At 35.7% G+C, this 21,124-nt stretch overlaps 1 protein-coding gene across 9 annotated transcripts in view; it reads left to right on the forward strand.

Annotated features, from left to right (window-relative positions):
- Nucleotides 1-21,124, forward strand: part of CDC14B (cell division cycle 14B) — a 69,119-nt gene that overhangs the window by 24,988 nt on the left and 23,007 nt on the right. For 4 of the 9 annotated variants that reach the window (XR_015772425.1, XM_014252255.2, XM_088054529.1 and 1 more), the window contains exons 8-12: nt 390-477; nt 806-1,036; nt 2,790-2,928; nt 3,062-3,215; nt 3,979-4,079. Coding sequence is in view for 8 of the 9 variants with exons in the window: in XM_014252255.2 (XP_014107730.2) it covers nt 390-477; nt 806-1,036; nt 2,790-2,928; nt 3,062-3,215; nt 3,979-4,079 (713 nt within the window). In the remaining variant the exon portion in view is untranslated. Of the gene's footprint in view, nt 1-389; nt 478-805; nt 1,037-2,789; nt 2,929-3,061; nt 3,216-3,978; nt 4,080-6,296; nt 6,348-6,532; nt 6,679-13,209; nt 13,327-16,591; nt 19,859-21,124 lie in introns of those variants that run through there. The other 5 variants (XM_014252252.2, XM_005522614.3, XM_014252253.2 and 2 more) reach the window with 5 other exon arrangements.

A 21,124-nucleotide genomic window follows, 5' to 3' on the forward strand; every position in this document is an offset into this window, starting at 1 on the left:
ACTGCATGCAGTCTCAGAAATGCAACGCTGCCAGATATCTGTAAAGAGAAAATTAAATGGAGCTTAAAAAATCATTACTTAACTTGTGATCAGAGGTAAGACCAATTGGTAAGACAAATTTAGAATCCTATAAAAAATTGGAAGTTGCTCTTCATCTGAAGGGCATCAGTTGCGTTGTTCTAAAACTCTGATTTAGAAAGACAGGAACATGGGAGAAACGTGAGGTTGAGAGCATCTGTCATCCTCATGATGAAAAATAAAGCAGGCAACTAACACAACTTCCTTTGACAAAAATTATACATCAATTCTAACTAGCATGTATTTTGAAACAATAAGGAAAAGCCTGAAAATACAGGGATAATGATAAACCAAGCATTTTCTCTTGACAGAGAGCAGAAAATGGAGATTTTAACTGGATAATACCAAACAAATTCATTGCCTTCAGTGGACCTCATTCAAGAAGTAAAATTGAAAATGGTATGCTTAAAAAAGGAGGTGGGGAGCACAAGCCCACTGCTTTCTTAGTTGGTTGTTATCAGTAAGAACAAGCTTTAAAAATTGTTCTTCAAACAGTGTGTTTTTTCCTTGGCTCTTTTCCTTTTATAAGAACTCCGGCAGTAAAATTTTAATGCTTGGTTTAATTGTATCTGATTAGGTGATTGTATTAAAATTCCATTTTTATGGAAGTCTATTTCTTTACGTTGTCTCTATTTTCAAAGTGTTTTCTTATCTTGTTTTTTAGTCTTTTTGTATTTCTTCAGTTTAAGTCTTACTCTCTTTTTTTTTATCTTCTGTTCTCAAATAGGCTATCCCCACCATGCTCCAGAGGCTTATTTCCCATACTTCAAGCAACATAAGGTCACCACTATAATACGCCTCAACAAAAAATTGTATGATGCCAAACGATTTACAGATGCTGGATTTGAGCATTTTGATCTCTTCTTTGCTGATGGAAGCACACCTAGTGATACTATAGTTAAAACATTTCTAAATATTTGTGAAAATGCTGAAGGTGTAATAGCTGTTCATTGCAAAGGTATGATGTAAAAAACAGTTTATATTACAAGTAATGCTTACAATTACAATTCCTGAGGTATTTTGCAGTATAATTCTACTACATCTAGTTATTGATATCTCTGTCAAACTGCTACTTTTCTATTAAAATTATTTTTATGGTTCTGTTCAGCACTTCATCTTCTAATTTTGTTAAGTTCCAGAAAAATCTTCCCAGCTATTCCCAAAATAAGATTAGAGAAAGTAAGATTTCCAATATTAATTGCTCTTTCTGCTAGAAAGTATTAGTACTTTCAGAGGATGCTTTGGATAGGCATTTGAAGTCCTGTCAAGTTCTCTCTGAAAATACATGTTTAAATATGCCAAGTCATAAACTTTTGGAAATAGTGCAGCATTTTGGGGAGATTCCTCAAAATATATGACTGTTCTTCTACAACCAGCAAAACCGTTATCCCTCAGAAGCTTGTTATACTAGTTTGGGCATGCATTGAATATCCATTCCTACAGAGTTTGACTATGAAGATTTTAAGAGCCTGGCCAATGCAGCTAGTATAGTTATTCAGTTTTATGTGGTTCTAGGGGCAGTATGTTTCCCTTCAAACACTATCTTTAATAGTCTATCACACATTTCTTCTCCACAACTTCACATCACTAGTGTACTTAATAATGCTGTGGTTGAAGTAGAAGGGCCTTTTCTTAACCTGTTTGCTTTGGACTTGCAAAGATTGCATTTTTGTTCCTATTTCTGCCATCCATTTGCTGCATTTAACAGAATTATACTGGAAAGTGAGAGAATTGTTGAAACCAGCATCTTGACTCTGGGGGAACAAGTGCATACTCTTATTCTTCACCAAGGTGATAAATTCAGGCATATCACTTAATTGGTTATGCCAGAATGCTGACTATGAATGATACAAGTGCTTTGTTTTCAACTCAAGGGGTTCTTTGGTAGATGTCATACTAATGGTGTCTAGCCTGCACTTACTCTTGAGGAGGTGTAGAATGCTTGTAGGCTGTTTCTAAAGCTGAGCAAGTCATGGAAAGTGCTGTGTGGTTGTGGTTGTGATTGTGTTGTGTTATCCAGACGATTTTACCACTGGTGTTGATCAGTCAGTTGTTAAATGAGAGAAGGTTGTGTGTGATTTGCATGTACAGCGAGTGATTGACAAGAGACGCCACTTAGCTGGAGCTGTCCTCTTTTGCTTCTCATCTTTCCCAAGGTAAATAGAACTGTTTTGAGGGCCATTTTAAATAAGGTTTCTCACTCTGGAGTACTTCTTGCCTATCCTAGCTAGTGGTCAGGCTTGCTTATTGCAAAATTTGCCTTTTTCTTCAGAGTTAAAGAGACTCATTAGAGGAGGGGCTGGAAGAACATCTGATTTCAGTGCAATGTATGATTAGTTTGCAAGAAGGTGCTGGGAGAATTCTGGAAAAAAAAAATAAAAACCAACTGTTTTATCCCATGCTTAAAAACATTCCCATACCTTCATATATACTCATAGATAGATAGGTAAATAAAGTTAGCTAAACTTACTTGACATTTGTGAATTTGCTGGTTTTGGAAAGTTACCTCACTCACTCAAAAAAATATGAACAGCGTGTTAGTAGCCTCGTATATGAAGAAAAAGATTGAAGAGTAAGTTTCCCTTACCGTATTTGATAAGTAGAGGTTGGTTCTGATAAATTAGGCTGGTCCAAGTAATAGGGTCTGTAGTTATAGCAGATTCCAGATGAAGACGGATATATAAAAGAAGCCATTCTTTTATCTTACACAGCTGGTCTTGGACGAACTGGCACACTTATTGCTTGTTACATCATGAAGCACTATCGGATGACAGCTGCTGAAACTATTGCCTGGATCAGGATAAATAGACCTGGTTCTGTGATTGGACCACAGCAGCACTTCCTGATGGAGTAAGTAGATTGAGTGTAAATTATTGCCAAAAATAAATCTAGATGTCTTTTCTTCTTCTTCTTCTATTGTACACTTAACAATCTTCAGTGTTAATTTGTTGTATTTTGGGCCTTTTTTTCCATGTTATGATAGCAAACAGGCAGAACTTTGGACAGAAGGGGATATTTTCCGTGCAAAGTTGAAAGGAAACCATAAAATTGCTGTAACAAGAATTCTGTCAGGAGTAGATGATATTTCAATTAATAACACAAGAAACAGGAGAACCATCCAAAAGGACATTGAACTGGTAACCATCCAAATATTGTGCTCTTGTAAAAGTTGGAACTGTTGAGAATCTCTCAGGTTTTGAAAAAACCTGTGGGTACACTAAAACTTTGTTAATCAATTTTTTTTTCTGTTCACCCTTTTTGTATAAAAGAATATGGGGGGGAAAAACTAGGGACAGCAATTATGAAAAATGGAGTTCAGAACACAGGTGAAGTAGGAGCATCATCATGCTTTAGTCTTGTAGTTTTAGGTCAATAATAGAAAAAAATTACCCACATTCTGCAATCAAAAATACTGATTTCGTTTTAGATTGTCTGTTGCCTCATTGTGTGTATTTGAAGGGAGGGGATGAGAGGGTGAGGTTTTTTTCTCATTTTAATTTCTAAGTAATTGCAACTTCCGTAATACCTTTTAATGGTGCTTTTTGGAAAAGGCAGTACTGCTGTTTTGAAAAGGCAAGTGAAGGAGGGAAATGCTGTATTTAGTGAAGAGCATACTGTACCTAAGAAAAGATTTTATAATATATTGCCTCTAATGCTTTAAACATATTCAGACAATAATCTGATGCATGTAATTCATGACACCACTTAATGGTTTACAGCTTCAAAAGCAGCAAACAGGAAACTGGAAGGAGCAGAACTATATTTATGCAAGTGAATTTCCTTTGACTTTATCCTGTTGAGATAATTCTAATTTTAAACTTTAAAATAAGGTTAATTCTTAAATATCGAAGTGTCTATATTTAATCTTGATTTATCCCTTTCCCTCCTCCACTTATCCAGTACAGTGATGATGATGAAACAAACTGTTTAACACAAGGGGATAAGCTTCGTGCTCTGAAAAGCAGAAGGCAAGCAAGAGCTCCAACTGCATCTCCACTAGGGTAAGTCAGTTTCTGAATATATAAAATGCCAGAAACACTTTTATCCTCTTCTTCATGCATACTTCCCATTGTCCCCAAATGTTTGTTATCAATGCTGCTTTTACTCCATTGAAACAAACATGAGATTCACTATCTCTTTGAAGGCTTGGTGAATGCTGAGGAGGCAGAACAATTTGGTTGAAGAACTACATGACTGAATTTCTAGCTTTCTGCATAGTTTATGATCCTGGTATTCAGCACTTTACAAGCTCCTATAGCACTTCTGGATGCTTTACTTTTAATTTAATCACAAAACAGTCCCTTTTCTGTGGTAGTATAAAAATGAGAGAATATGACAGTGGTTTTGTTTGATTGGCTCAAATAAGATACATGCTGGTGTTTGAAGTAGTCAGCTACTTTAAAAGAGTTGAAAGAAGGATTTTTAGTTTCCTTTCATTTTCTTCCCCTTGGAAAAAAACTTTCCCTAAGTCCTGTGGCTTTGTGATAATGTCTGTTAGATCTGGAAGGTCGAGTAGTCACTGTTTCAGTAAACAATGAAGTGCATTTCTGTCAGTGAAACTGGTAGTCTCTTCATTTTAGGCAATTCCTGAAACACCACCTGTAAAAGACAGTTTGCATCTGTTATAGCTTGTAGGAACTGTAGGTACGAAATCTTTCTATCTGCCCTTAAACTGCAAGAGAATGCAACACTTGCAAAACTTTGTTGGATCTCATTTGATTGCTAGGAAAGGAGTGGTGACCCCTGGCTGTCAGACTTCTGCAGATGACACATCACCAAAGTCACAGGCTACAGTCAACTTGACTTTTGTTGTGTTGTCCTTCTGTAGGATATGATGCTGCTACCTTTTTGGCATTTTTATTTCCTTTTTAATTCTTTTTTAAGATCATCACTGTCATCAGACTTTTAGAAAAAGTGAGAAGCATGTAGTAAAAATGTGATGAAGGTAAAGGAATATATATTTGGAAACCTTCACACATTGCTATGTCTGATTTCTGCTTTTCTTTTAAATTACTGTCTTCTCTTCATGCTTATCATTTATACAGACAGCCATATAAGAAACAACATACTCAGAACAATGACTGTGCCCAGCTGACATTTAAAAAAATGCCAAAACACATCACCTCAGTTACCTCAAATAGCACGGTAAAAAATGACTATGTTGCAGATTCATTTCCAAGGCAGAGAACTGCCTTAGTTGTCAAGTACTTAATTGCCCCACATTTCCTATATGTTCCATATGATGAATGTGGACTGTGTGGTAATCTATTCAGAACCATAGTCTTAATACCTTCTTAATACAAGACCTATCTATTATTAAAATATTATTTGGCTCATGAAATGTTATGCAACATGTCCGCTCTAATTAGCTGGTACTTGTATAGACTTAAAATAATTGACCTGGAGCTTATGTCTGGTTTTTACATTGTGCATTGTTGCTCAAGGAATTTCAATTTACCTCTTTCTGTTCCCCTGAGTTATTTTTATGGTTTGCAACTTGAAAAATTTTGGTGAAAAATGTATGTGTAAATTCATAAATTTATTTGTGTTACTGTTGTTTTATTGCAAGGAATATTTGGCTGCCTTACATGAGTCAGAAGTTTTTTCTACTACAAGAGGTGTTTATCTCCTTCCTTTTTAGTTTAGTCTGTTAAAATAATTATTCTTGCAGTGAAGTTGCATTAATTTCAAATTAATTTTGAAATTGTATCTAAGCAAACAAAAAGAAAATTCTAAATCTTCCAAGTAGTTTTATTTCCAAGGAAAAAAGAAGCGGGGTGGGAGGGCAAAGTAAGAGCACCAGAAGTTTGGACAGTTACAGTCTTTAAAATGTGGAGGCATTATTTACTTTCAAGTCACAAGGGATTTCTATAGACTGTGTATTGAAGTTGGCTGTATAAATTCTTTATGCGCTGATGACTGGATGTTTTGTGTGTTCTGAGAAGCAATATTAATTAATTAATCCTGAGGCAAAGGATTATGAATTGGCTTTTGGTTCTTACATGGAAAGGTAATACACCCCATCATCTACTTTTTTACATAAGTTGTTTGTTTCTGCAAACTTACCTGTCTCTGATGTAATGTTTTACTATCAGAATGTATGATTGTGAAGTAGGATGTGTGAATTCAGGCTAAACCAACTGCTTTAGAGATGGCTGCAAGTGGTCAGAGATGTGTGCACTTATTTCCAAGAGTGATACAGACTTTCTTTGAAATAGGTGACTTTGGTGAGGATTTCAGAAGATTTGCTTTGATTCCAGCAGCTCATGGGTACTACACTGGCAGTTTATGGCTGCATGGATTGTTAGTCATAGAAAGTAAGAAATGCTTGGCAAAGTTTATAAAGCTTTTAGAGCCTCTTCCTTTTGAAGAACTTTAAACAAGCTAAAATGCACCAATAGCTTTTGCTTTTGATTATTTTTCATCTCTACCTCCCCCTCCAATCCCTTTTTAGATGGCTCCTAGCTATGCTGGTGTCTACACTGTGTAGCATTGTCATCTGGTGGATTGTTTGTGGCTCCCTTCTGCCCAGCCTGCTATTCTGTCTAGATGGTTTAAGAACATAGTAACCATCAGGATCCCCTGAAAGAGAGCCACTGTGTAAGTGTCCCATTCCATTTCTCTACAATAGCTCACACTTTCTGTCTACTATGTCTCACAATTGCATGTTTTCATGTCATATTTCTTACTTGCTTTATTGCAAGAGTGAATTTCACTGCTCTGGCTTTGTTACATTCTTGTGTATATTTTTGTAGAATAATTGAGTGATTTTTATGGCTGGCTTGCAATATACAAAGGCAAAGAGCTCTTATAGTTAAAATAATTTTTAGTTTTGAAGCTTTTCTTCTCTGCAGATAAGCAAAAGTACGTAAGCAAAATTATCTGTAAGAAAGAAAAAGTACTGCTTTAAAATACGATCCTATCCTTTGCATATTGCAGATGCAGATGTTAGCTTCAATTTTACTTTGAAGTTCATGAACTTGTAAAGTAGGCTAGTTTCCCAACACATTCTTTTATTCCCATAAAATGTCAAGGATTAGAATTCGTTAGAAATGTCAGTAGGTCTTTGTTTCTACAAAGAGATCAAATACTATATGCCATGGCATAAAACATGACTTCCTTTACCTTTTTGACAGAAGAGAAGATGGGTCAGGTTGCAGTGTTAGGACGATGCTCACTTGTTTACCCAGCAAGTCTGGTTTCATCATCCTTTGCTTACAATTATGTTTTCTAGAGCTTTAGGAGACTACTTACGTTCCTTTATTCTGTTACTTGTATTCAGCAGCTGAGAAAACATTAATAACATCAGTTCCTTGAGTTCAATTTCCACTCTTTCTTCACTTTCATCAGAGTAGCTGTAGTGATTTCTGTGACTTGCTTCTACTTAAAAGGTGCAGTGTTTTCATCAAATGACAACTTACATCTTTTGGTCAAACAAAAATTCCAACAGCATGCAGAACTGCCAGGAAATGCAAATGAACTTTTTTCCTTGTTTTTGAGTCTCCCTGGAGCTCCTCTGTCATCACCACTCCCAAAGTAGAATGGTTACTTTGGGTGAATGCTTGAAGCCTTGGTGCTCTCAGATTTAAAAAATGGTCAGAAAGTCTTTTACTAAGTAAGTATAGGAATTCTCTCCTGACAAGGTATGAAGGTTGAGATTTTCTGTCATCCTTACCTTTGGCCTTGCAACTTTTTGTCTGCACTTTTTAAAAAGCATGAAACTCTTTCTGCTAACCTACTGAATAACTATAGAACAAGAACTGGGAGACTTTGGACAGGTTAGCTATTCAGTTAACCTTCACTGAGGTCAATTTAATCTGTTCTTTTTGAGAAAAAAATGATGAAGAAGATCACTTCGGCTTAATTTTTCTCCCTAACTTTGTCAAATAAGATACTTGAGAAGCATTATTCTAAGTAACATTGCATGTATATTTTCTAAGTTTTACACTGTATGAAGCACTATTTCTTTTCTCAGTGGTCTCTGAGTTAGACCTCAGGTTTCTGAGCACATACTAAAAAGCTAAACTTAAAGCACAGGTTAAAGAGGTGAAATAATCTGTGCTTTGTTTTGCTGTACTGTGCTGTAAGGTCAATTTCAGTCAACTGTCATCCTTTCTTTCTCTTACTGTGTGTGTGTTCTGTCAAAAAACTAGAATCACTTTTTCCTTGCTAGAGGAAAAAAGACTGTTTGATGTGATATGATGCAAGCAATTTGGTTATTCCCATTTGCTGTGAATTTCCAATTACTGGTGCTGCTGCTTGATTTTCAAGATTACAATCATACAATGTTGGTTTAAGTATAGGGAGGGAAAACATTTAGGCTTTTCTTAAAAGCTTGCCTAACTTTCCATTCTGTGGCTAAAATCTCTTGTGTTTTAAGAGATCAAATTATCAGCAAGGATCATGGATCAATCTGGGCTAGCCTGGAAGTTGTGTTGGCTGGAGCCTTATATGCTGAGGAGTTATGAGTCACTTGTCGCCTGTTAATGTCTTGGAAGAGTGGTAGAGGTCTCAGGTCTATTTTCTTAAAAATCATGAGGTGATGAAGGAGAAAGCAATATTGCACTTGACAGACCTTGTAAGACAGGTTGCCCAGATTGGTTGGCAAGACTAAAATGCCTTTTGCAGACAAAGACATGCATCTGTGTAACCTCTCTTTTCTTTATCTGTGCTTAGGATATTGCAATCACATATTTTAAAAGAAGCTTATTGTGTGGCTTGATTTCTGTCCAATGTGTATTGTGCTGTTTGCAATTCAAGTTTTGTGGATTTTGTCTCAGGCTGTGGATTTTGGGTTTTTGTGTCCTGGTGGTGTGCCTGTGTTCCACCCTGCACTGAGTTAAATGCTGAAAAAAGTTGTGAGTTATTTAAAAGTTGCTGCTACTGACACAAACAGTGTTTCATTTAAACAACTTTCTATTTGTTTAAAGGTCAAGGTATTAGCTTGAATAAGAAAGTAATGAATAAACTAGTCTGCTATTTGTGTTATGTATTTAGGATCAGAGCTACCAAGTGATGTTTCCATTGCAAATGAACTGGAGATGAAAAATTCTTAGTATGTATGTTTAATAGTGTGACTATTACAGCATCCTGTAGCCTGAGGTTTTAGGTGGTTTGTTTTTTGGGTTTTTGGTTGGTTTGTTTGTTTGTTGGTTTGGTTTTGGTTTGTTGTTTTTTGGTGTTTTTGTTGCTGGTGTTGGGGTTTGGTTTGGTTTGGGGGGTTTTTGTGGTTTTTTGCTTTTTTGGTTTTTGTAGGGTTTTTTGTTATTGTGTTTGGTTGTGGTTCTTTTCATTTTTATCATATTCCATTGAGTTAGAAAACCTTTGTGTACATCAGATGTGTTTGCTGGTGTTTCTGAAAGTTGTATGACATAATATTTTATGTCAACAGCTACAAAGCAGTAAGGTAGGTGTCCTGAGATCTTAGACTTCTCTAACATAGTTTTGGATATTTTTTTCATGCTGACATTTTGGCAGGATTTCCTCTACCGTGGCTTTATCTCACATCTGTTATAAAAGCTATCTATTGAACCTGCTGTCAAGGGAAGGCTGTTAGTCTAATTGTGTTAAACCAAAATTCCATACTTTAGTTTCTTCTCTCACCTTTAACATACATGCAGTAACATTCTAATGAAAGCTGTGATAGCACTGTTGCTGTTTCTCAGCTGACAGTTGTCAGGCTCAAAGGCAGTTCTGGGTGTTTATTTGTAACAACATGTCAGACAGCGGTGTAAATGGTACCTTGTCTGTTTTCCTTGAGGTGCTATCAGCCTTGAAAGTCTAGAATTCTAGTCTGATTTGGAAATGTCTGTGTGATAATTTAGCAAGTGTTCTGTTCACAGTGATTTCAGTTATTCTTTACTGTAGAGTAGGCCAGTAAAGTTGCAGGTATGTGAAGTGTAAAAATGACATATCAACTGAAGAGCAGATGACGTTAAAGATTCTACCTGCTCACAGCTGGCTCTGAGGTAAATATGGTAATGCTCTGTGGTAAATGCAGCAAACTTACAAGGATGTTTTTATGGTAATTTTGGCTTCATGGTAGCTATTTTTATTTTAAGTCACATTTCTATTTATAGCTTCTTTTATTTTCTTTCTTTGTTTTGAATGGATAAGATGAAATACTCTTGGAAGTAAAGGCTACCTTATGATATGTTGAAAAGATGAATATTTAAGTGTTTTTGCAAAGCGCTATCTTGATAATTCATAGTGCTTCACAGAGTCACAGAATGGATAATGTTGAAATAGACCACAGTGGGTCATCCAGTCCAAGCTCCCTGCTCATGCAGTGTCATCCCAGAACACATTGCACAGGACTGCGTCCAGACAGTTCTTGAATCTCCAGTGAGGGAGACTCCACAACCTCTCAGGACAATCTGTTCCAGCACCTGGTCACCAGCACAGTAAAGAAGTACAGGTGTTAAGTTCAGAAGTTCTTTACATTCAGGTGGAACTTCCTGTGCATCAGTTTGTGCCCAGTGCCTCTTGTTCTATTGTTCGGCACCACTGAGCAGAGCCTGGCTCTTGACACCCCCTTCAGATACTGACAGACATTGAAGAGGTCCCCTCTGTCGTTTCTTCTGGAGGCTGAACAGACCCAGCTCCCTCAGACTTTCCTCATAACAGAGATGTCCAGTCCCCTCATCATCTTCATATCCTTCCACTGGACTCTCTCCTGCAGATCTGTGTCTCTCATGTGCTGAGAAGCTCAGAGCTGGACACAGCACTCCAGGTGTGCCTCACCTGGGCTGAATAAAGGGGAAGGATCACCTCCCCTTACCTGCTGGCAGTGCTCTTCCTGATGGTCCCCAGAACAGTAGTGGCCTTTTTGGCCACAAGGGCACACTGTTGGCTCATGTTTCAGTTCATGTTAGATAAGTATATGGGTTTAAGCCATGCACACGGACCAATTTTCTTTACTTCTGGTATCTATAAACAATGTGTGTTTATGAGAGAAAGATTACAAAGATCACATTCCAATAACTTCTGCTTTCTTTTATATGTATATTGCATGCATTTTATGCAGAAAAAGACCAAATGTATGTATTTAAGGAGAAAAGATGATTTTTCCATATTTCTGGCTGCATGAGCACTACTTAACCAGTATGTGCTATGATTTGTTTCTGTTTCAGTGACTAAATGGTATGAGGTTAAGCAGACTTTGTGCTTTTCCATTCATTTCTAGGAGTTTCTATCAGACCAGATGAAAGGTATAATGCAAGTCTTATTTCACCACTGCTGTAATTTTTAGTGCTTGGTTGAAAGTGTGGTAGACTGCATTTGTTCATTCTCTATGATTACTGCGGCACTGAAGAAAGAATTTTAATATTAGAACCTGTTAAAACTATTTTACAATCACAATAGAAACTATAGCATAAGTTTTCAGGTTTTAAATGTTTTCACCTTGGGCATGCAAGGAAGACATTTTCATTAAAATAATTTGTTCTATCTGAAGAAGTATGATATGAGGTTGAAGGTATCAGGGGGTAGCTTTTTCTGCCTCCTGTGAAAGCAATTCCTTCAGCTTTGAATGTCCTGTGTTTACAGTAGAATTTGCATTACATTTTGGTAGTACTAGAAACCTTGAATCTTACCTCAGGGCAACTGGCAGTTTTGTTTGAACATTTGCAAATTGAGTGACAATAATTTGCAAAGCTGAACTATTACGAGAGATTTTTTTTCAAGTACAAAAAATAATTGAAATTTGTGGTTATTTAGTCATTTGTTTGCTAATCAAGAAGTGTATAGTAAAAATAACATTGCTGATCAGTTTTACTGCATAAAGAATATATTTTAGATGAAATTGTGTTATCTCAAATGCATGTTCTAATTCTGAAATCAAGCCGATATAAAACAATGAAAACATTGGAGGTTTTTTTCCATTTCTGTTTCTGTTGAGTATGTTACATGAATATATAAATGTGTATTTTCTCCCCATATATTCATTCCTCTTCACTTTTGCTCCAAAAGTTAGAGTTCAGTATTCATATATAGGATTCTGTGAAAGCAGTTTCTTCAGAGTACTAAGCGACCAGACTAACTTACACAATTTAATGAAGGTTTTGATTTCCAGTCTAATGTAATCTGCTCATACAACTGGACTGAAATGAAGCCACTGAAAATTAAGGGTCTGATAATAGCAGAAGAATAAAGAGTAGTATCTAAGTTACTCTTAGGTCAGAATCTCTAAAATGGTGCATACTTTCATAGCTGGAACCTTGCACAGCTGGAATAGAAAACAGATGTATAAAATGAAGCATATAGATAGATATCCATGGACTTCATTGACCAGTTGTCACATTCTGTCTGCATAGTATCATAATTTCACTACAAGCATATAGGAAAATACTTCATTTTCTTGTGAACCAGTTGTCTGGTGGATAAAAATAGTTGTTTGCATTTCACAATCTGGATTTTTTTTTTTAATGTAAACAGCACTAGGATTTATCTGCCTGTTTAAGAAGTAGTTAATATATTGCATTAGATTCTTTTAGAGAAGAATTTGAGCACAACCAGCATATAAAGCTGAGTTTTGAATATTTCAAATGCATGAATTCCCTCTAAGAGCAAAATGCTAATATTTGCAATGATTCTCTTATTTGAAAGGGGATATCTCATGGTTAATTGAAGGAGATTAGGCTAGATCTTCACAAACTGAATTACTTGGGTTTTATTCTGAATTTATTCTGTATGTTCTATGTCAGTCTGGAAAATAATGTTTGTTTTTGTTGCATACTTCAGATTTTAACGCTGATTTTTTGGTTTTTGGTTTTTTATTGTAATTTGTGGCGTAATTTAAAATGCTGGTTTGGGTATTTTTGTCTTCCAAATACCTAATGCAAAATTCAAAACTATTAATTTGATTGATTCTTTCCAAGCAAAAAAAGCCCAAGAAAACCAACTAGCAAAGCAAATCAGTATGCTCCTAATAAAAATAAATCACATTACCCTAATTATAACAGGGATATTAGGAAAGAGAAGGATGTTTCAGGCAGATGAGCTTGCTTTGTGGAAGGATTTGTGAGAAGCCAGCTGATACTTGTTTGCCCTATTGCAACTGTAACACCCTACTTTCAGTGGTTTTAGAAACTTTCCAATTATATAATCTTTCTTTTTTCCTACTCTTTACAGAGTAACTCTGCAGTCCAGTGTTCAGAAAAATAAAACCTCTGAACCTAGCATTTCTGACAGTACAGACATTACTAAAAGAACTACCAGGTCTGCTGCAAGAAAAAACAGTTTAAAAAGGTGAGAGTTACCCTCATTACAGATCCTGTAACCGTTTTCTAGGCAAATACATTGAACTATTGTATCCAGTGCTGGCAGGAGCTTTGCCATACTTCGGCTCCTTCTCCTGGCAGTGGAAAGTGAGAAACAATTACATGGTTTGTGTCGTGTACTGAAAATATCTGGAACCTTACATCTTAGGTAGTTTATTTATGTTGCTCAGTCTTCCAAGTTTGAGAATTTTATGTAGGAATTCCTAATGTGAGTGAGAATTACTGAAGATGAGGGATTCTGGTAACATGATGAAACCCTTCTGCCTGGAGTAAGAGATGGAAAGATTCCTCACTGCATTAAGTCAAATACTAGTAAATGCATGAAGTCAAAACTATGAAAAATTCAATAGACAACTGAAATGCAGTGGTTGTGGAAAGGTGAAGTGTATAAAAAGCTTATGTATACTGGTATGAGATTTTTTTTTTTTACTGAGAGCATGGCTGATAATCTGAACTAAACCTGTTTGATAAAGCTTAATGAAATTCTAAATTCTAATGGGTTTATGCAAGACTGAAAGTGCCTTTTGGCCCAGAAGCATATGGCCAGACTACTGCTATGTATCTTTGTCTATGCATGTGATCACACCCCTCTGTGGCAACTCTCCAGGTCATTAAAAGATGAGCCTGAGAGCATAGTTTAAAACAATATCCAGACAATTTCCATTGTTTGCAATTTACTGGAATTTGTCTTAAACTCTTAGTGAAAAATTTTCAAATGGGTCTGTCAGGTGCTGAAGAGATTTTGACTGGAAAGAGTAAAAGATGTCACATAACTACTTCCTATGTTATGTGGCTAGATTTATAAATATCACTGAAAATTTAAGTTGTTTTGCAGCTTTTTCCTCACAGAGTTCATCTTTCTCTTTCTTCATTCTGTTACCTTGAAGGTAGTGAAGTTATGAAAAATTTGCTCTGTTAATCAGTGGAAATAGTCAGTAGACTGCAGTAAATTTTATTCAGACAATTGTTAGCTGTGACTTTGTTTTGATTTATTGAACAACATATTAAAAAATAATATCTTTTTTTCTGAAATAGGTATTTTACTAAAAATCAATAGTATTATTCCAGGTTTTTATTTTGGTTGGTTGGGATTTTTTTCTCCATTTTGCCTGATTTTCACCACATCAGTTTTGGTCAAATAGATTTGTTGGGATTCTGCCTGCTGTTTTAATTCTTCATGCTTCTCCTTGTTTTAACCTAACCTGCTGGCAGCATTTTGTAGCTGCATTCATGCATGTGTGTAATCTGAAGAGAGATTTTCAGTTCCTGGAAGTCATTTCTCCAAGCTGACCTTTGTTTTGTGTGAGATGTAAATACCTTTCCTTAGGAGAAAACAGCATCCCTAAAATAGAGTTCACAGAAGATTTCATTAATTTCTTAAGAAGTCCTTTAGGTGTATTGCCAGATTTACGATTCTGAAGGCCAAGGACCAGGTGGATCTCAAACTTCACAAATTACTTCCTTCATATTTTAATGGATTTTTTAAAACTTCTACCCCAAATACTTCACCATATACCGTTTCTTTTCTTCTGACTTTGGAGGTCTGAAAAGTTCAGTTACATTTACATTTACATTCAATAATCAAATTTGTCCTTTTTCTGTCACAGTTATGTAGTTCTTAATTGTTTTATAATCTGAGAGGGCTAACTGTGTGCTGGTCCCTCTGAAGGGTGTTTTGGTATGATCAAATAATTTTAATGGATCTAGAATGCCGTACTTTGTTCTTAGTCTTGTAGGTGTCTTTTTATTTTTCCTATAGCATTTTTTAAGCATGCTTTTTCATGTAATTTCTTGAAGTATGAGCAGTTTGCGTTACCTCATAGTGCTCAGATTTATTGAACTTAATCCAGATCAAGTGGATTGCAGGGTGAAGAATAATTTTTTCTACAATATTGACATCCTGCCCTAACCAACATCGGTCTTTGTCAAGACTTAATTTACTTCACTGAACTTCTGACATTACTATGTATCCTTATTCTTTCATTTTCTTTCTGATACATTCCAGTGGAAAACTCTTGCACCATTTTTACATCAATCTCATTTTCTGCTTTATGTCACTTTAGCCAATTCTTTCTGTATGTGAAACACGCTTGTGACCCATCCTAATGCAGTATAATCTGCAGAGCTAGGGAATTAATTTGCCACTTCATCTTCAGACTGTTAAAGAGACATTACCATGGATTGTCTCCAGAATGATTTTTCAGCCAAAACAGCTATTTACAGCTAAAACACTATTCTGGCATTTTAAAGAAAGTGCAGGGAATTTCAATTCCATCTGTAACACTCACTGCATTTCCTTTGTGGAACATCTTTAGACATCAGGTGCCTTCTACAAAAGAAAGTACTGATGGACATAACATATAACTTGTGATTGAATTAATACTGTTTTTGAACTGCAGGAAATGACATTGCTAGCCTGTAACACACAATTTCTCTGTGGATGCCCTTATTTCTCCAGTTAAGACATCTTCCTTGTAAATTTGCCAGTTACCAAGAAGTTCTTGTCTGTATTTTAACAAGGTGAACACATCCAAACCAGCGGAGTCATAAGACACAAGTTAAATGGTCTTTTCCATGTTACCACACAGAACAGAATTAAAATTAAATTTATAGTAAGTAGTATAGATTTTAGAAATTAAATCTTGAGTGGTAAAGGCATTTTGATGGGTAGAGGTGCTTAAAGGAATGCAATTAAAGTTACTACAAAATATAACAAAAGTTATAATGGAGTATAGAGGAATATCACAAAAGCTAACAAAGAGGAATACACTTTAAAAATCTCATATGCCTTTTCTTTGCCAGATATTACAAAGCAGCCTTCTTGTTCAAATACTTAAAAAACATCATTTCAGAACTTTTCTATATATAATCTAAACCTAGCTTTAAAAAAATGTGTTTCTGTCCTATTCTTCCTACTTTTCCTATGGTCTGATACCTCAGAGGGAGAAGAAGAAAAGGAATGCTTTACACAAATGCACTTAATGAAATTATGGTATTTTGAATCCCCTTTTGCATTTCTATATGGAACAAAATTTTCTTCGTATTGTCTATGATCAGATTAGTCTATGCATTCTTGACAATCAGTATTACTGTGTTATTAAATGCAGTGATTTTACTTTTTGTTTCTTTCTTTGAAGTACTATTTGCTCATTTTACCTTGCCAGAAATGCTTGCTTGAAATACATACTGGGTAATTTTTAACTTTTTCCCTCAAATACGTTTTATTTCAACAGCCAATCCATCACAAAGACTAGAACAGTATTGCGCTGAATTTTGAATAAGCCACCAGTCTTGAAGAGGATATTCAGGAGTGAAGGGGATATAGAAGGGACTTGATGCAATTCAAGGAAGATCACTTTGGCTGTATTTTTCAGCAAAAAATGAAATAGAACAACCTCTTTCTTGCCTGTAGAATAAAATGAACTGTCAACATGTTTGGTAGACCTTTTTCTACCGTCCTAACACTTTCTCAAAACCAACAAAATCTACATACATTCAGACTCAGGTGTAAATATTTTAAGCTCTCTATTATAAAGAGGGCTTGCCAGTATATATGATGCATGTGTATGAATTGTGATGGCAATCACTTAGCTGCTGACCACCAGATGGTGGGAGCTTTTAAGTATATAAATCTGTGTTCTGCATTCAGACTGGGCTTAAGTCTTCACTTGAGTCTGAGAATCAACCACAAAAGCTTTTTTTTTCTAACAGTATTGGTACTCTCCTGTGTTGATTGGCTGTTCTTTCTTACTTTGTATGAAGTTTTTTATGAAGCTGCAGTATTGAGTACACAATGTAACTATTGTCCACCAAAGAGTGCTTTATTGTCAAAGGTTGTGTGGTTTATTTAGGAAAAAATAATTGTGAGTGATTAACTTGTTTGTAATAGTGACAGCTTTTTAGTTGTTCACAACCAATTGCTCTTTGAAATAGTTATAACTGCTTTAAATCTGGTATGATTTTAAAGAGGGAGGAAACACTACCATTTAAAGCAGTGCTGCCATATTGAAATGTCATTGCTGTTTCTTTTCCTGTCAAGTCCTTTAGGTGAAACTTTAAATTACTATATATGAAAGGTAAGAATTCCCCCCAGATTTGATTGGTACACCTGGTAACCTGGACAATGCTGGTTTTTTACTTTGTGACACTTAAAGAATGCAGCACACAAAAAGAAGGGAAAATAAGGGTGCCATACAACTGAGGTAGTAGAATTCAGAGGCAGGTAAAAATTTTGACAGCTAATGCTTTAAGAACTACAATTTATCTCTGTTAAAAAGCAGTGTAATTTTTAGAGGAATCTGCTTGAGACTGAAATTTTCATTCCCTACAGGACTACAGTGGGTTTTTTTTTCCTACTACTTTTCACATTATGACATTTCAAAACTGATGTACCCTTGTCCACCAGCTGATGGTTATAGCTGCATATCCCTCAGATGAGGGCTGGTACCACATAGCCTTAAATATAAATCAGTTGATCTAATGACTCTTACAATAGAAAGTGGAAGAAATGGAGAAATCTGAAATGTTAGTATTGGAATAATTGAAGTTTTTAAAGATGCATATTATGTCTGTGAGAGAGGGAAATTTATTTCAATGAATGTAGATGTGCAGTGGCTAGTTTTAATCCACATCCTTTTAAATAGAAACTAAGCTTCCTGCTGGCTGATGACTTTTGAGTGCCAGTATGAACATCACACAGTGGTTTTAAAACATTTGAATCATGAACTGTAGAGGAAACAGGATGTGAAATGTAAGCAAGCTTACAGGTAACATCCATGTGCTTAGCTAGACAAAAATCTGCAAATATGAATACAAATTAAAAAGAAAAGGGTTAATGCAAAATAAAGGATCATTGAAGGCTCAGACTGAAAATATCTTTTTTGTTTTCTTCTTAAACTTCCCTTTTCACCCCCTTTTCTGGTAGATAAAAAGCTTCTAAAAGAGAGAGACTGATCATCCTGATAAGGCAGTTAAAATTCCTTAGGGTTTGAATGGGATTGGTTGATTTGGGGGGGAGGTTATTTGGTTTTTTGGGGGTTGTTGCAGTTTAGAGGTTTTTGGGTTTGGTTTGTTTGGTCAGGGTTTTTTAGTCGGGGTTCAGGTTGGTTTTCTTGGTTGGGTGGGTCTTTTTAGTTAGGCATTTGTGCAAAAGCTTACATACAGGCAACCACAATAGTAGGTCTGTTGTGCAAACATGAATCTGTTCATTTTTGAACAAAATTCTGGTCTTGGAAGGCAAAAAGGATGCAAATTGTGAAGTGAGAATCAGAATAAAGATTCAGTAATATTTTCTGTGTTTGGCTTTGCCCTTCTCTCAGCTGAGCTGCTTGTTTTAGCATCCTTTTTTTAAGCTAAAACTAATTTGTCTCCATCTCACGCCTTCCAAATTCCAAATCAAAATTTGCCTCATTTAAAGTAACTAGCAGAGTCATTAGCACTTCTAGGTTTATAATGTTAGTGCATAATGTTAGTGCACAAACAATAGCAACTCTAGCTAAACCAAAACTACATGTTTGGCATCAGTCTTTTTCAGGATACCCCATCCACAACACAGTACCTTGGTGAAAAACACATAAATGTGAAAGGGATATTACATTTTAACTTTCCAAACAGCCTTATATGGAAAATTAACTTATTACTTCATTGTGCCCCTCCAATTGTACTGTTTAGTTTGTTACAAACTTTCATTACCTTGTATAACATTTTTAATGTACCATACCAGAGGTGTTTTAGGTAAAAGAATGAAGAGTGGGCATGGATGAGGAAGTCTTTGGTTTCTAGATTTTTTTCTGTATTGTGAAGTATTACATGCCAAAATTGAATATGTTGTGGTAGTTGCATCACCTTTGTACAACAGAAGTTGTTTGTACTGTCAGCAGTTAGGAGATTCTGCTTAGAAATTCTCTTTCAAATGTGACAGATGGATTCCCCCTCAATCTATTAACTCAAAATATACTACATATTCAAAAGCTGTAATATCTTGGGTGAAATTTCTACTTTTTATTACAGCATCAAAAACACTCAGATGTTAACCTAGACCCTGTCTTTTTGCCTCAGTATGACAGTAGAGGAAGCACTGCTGATTTAAAACAGTAAGAGATGATAGAAAAAAAAAATAACAAAACATACATGTGATGTTCACCAGTTTGTTGCACTGCAGTTTTTATATTAATTGTTTGCAGACTGTCATATGTCATATATAAACATGGGTAAACACAGACTATCGAGGTCTAAAAGTTTTTGACTAATCAGTACTGTTCATCCTGATTATTTTTAAACTGTATATTTCTAATATTTTTTTAATTAGGATTGACAGAATGAAAGTTTATTTTGCTGAAGGTATTTTTAAGATAAAGCTTCATATTATCTTGTAATATTAATTAGTTCAATATGCATTTCTGTGTCATTTGAAAATACTGCAGACTGCATTTTATAGAAAATACTGAATAGTGAGAAGTGTAAACATGAATTGTGTAAAATTAAAAATAATTAGAAGGGTTTTTTCTGTTTTATTTCCAGTATGATCACAAAGCCATCTGTACCAGACTGACTATTATGTGCACTGAAAAAAAACACAACACACTCAGCTGCCTGAAAACCTTTTAATTAAAACAGATTCTTAAAACACATTTTTAAAATTTAAAAAATAGAGACTTTCTGGCTCTACATTTCTGGGAACTCACATTGGAAAACAGTACACGTATTTGAATTGTTGGGATACTGTTACACAGTGAAAAAAGCACAGTAAGACAGAGCAGCGTGGTATTAGTGATTATTTCTCCTTCATCTCTGATTATATAGTATTAATTTTTAGAAACAGGCAGCATCTTAAATACTATATGCTTTGTTGCTTACCATGACAGTGAAGACCTCCCAAAATAATGAAATCTTTAGGAACACTGATTTTTGCACAAGCACTGGTGAGGGCCCTAGCTTAGTCTTTTAAAAAATACCAAAAAGCAAAAAATAGTGACCAATTGAAAAACTTATCGCCCTTACCTTACCCATATTAGAAAACACAGAATTCGCACACACCAAGCAGAGCCAGTTTGACAAGCAAGTAAACTTCTGCTTGCCTCAAAGATAGTTTGATATTTGGAAAATCTGTGTTCTTCTGTCGTAAGGCGACCTTTCCAAATTTACATGAATGTTTAAGCACCTTTTCCTGACAAACAGGTTGCCTGATGAAGCGTGAACAATGGGTTCTGACTGGGAGAACACTAATTTATGCATGTGATGCCCACAGGAAAACACAGTTAACCCCTATCACATCATTAGCAGTTTTAGGAGCACTGGCACTGGGCAGGGGAGTGCAGAGGACTAAAAGAATCCCACAGAGAAAAATTGAGCAGGGGCCTGAGACAATTCCACTGAGAAGTTAATGTTCTGCAAGAATAATCTGTTCACAGTAGTTCTGAGTAACTTCAGTTTCGGTCTATTTAGCCTCCTTTGCAATCCAGTTTCTACATTGCTTATGTAACAGTAGACAAAAACGTGCTATAGCAAAAAGGATGCACTGTTATACATGAAATCTGAATCTGGTTCTATAGAGAACCTATGCTTTAAACCTACCTTACCAAGGGTTTGTTGAGGAAGAGATGTTTTTTACCTGCACTTCTGGTTTTGGGGTTGGTTTCATATGGATGTGACTAATAAGTCCTGAATATGGAATAAAGCAAAGAGAACACAGACAAGGGTGATGTGCTTTGGAAGCTCAGGGAGTGATGGACCAAAGCAGTTGCAAAGATGACTTTATCTCAACTCGA

The sequence above is a fragment of the Pseudopodoces humilis genome, chromosome 4, assembly GCF_049639895.1.
Source record: "Pseudopodoces humilis isolate 2021_Gansu_Grassland_sample_001 chromosome 4, ASM4963989v1, whole genome shotgun sequence".
NCBI classification, from domain to species: Eukaryota; Metazoa; Chordata; class Aves; order Passeriformes; family Paridae; genus Pseudopodoces; species Pseudopodoces humilis.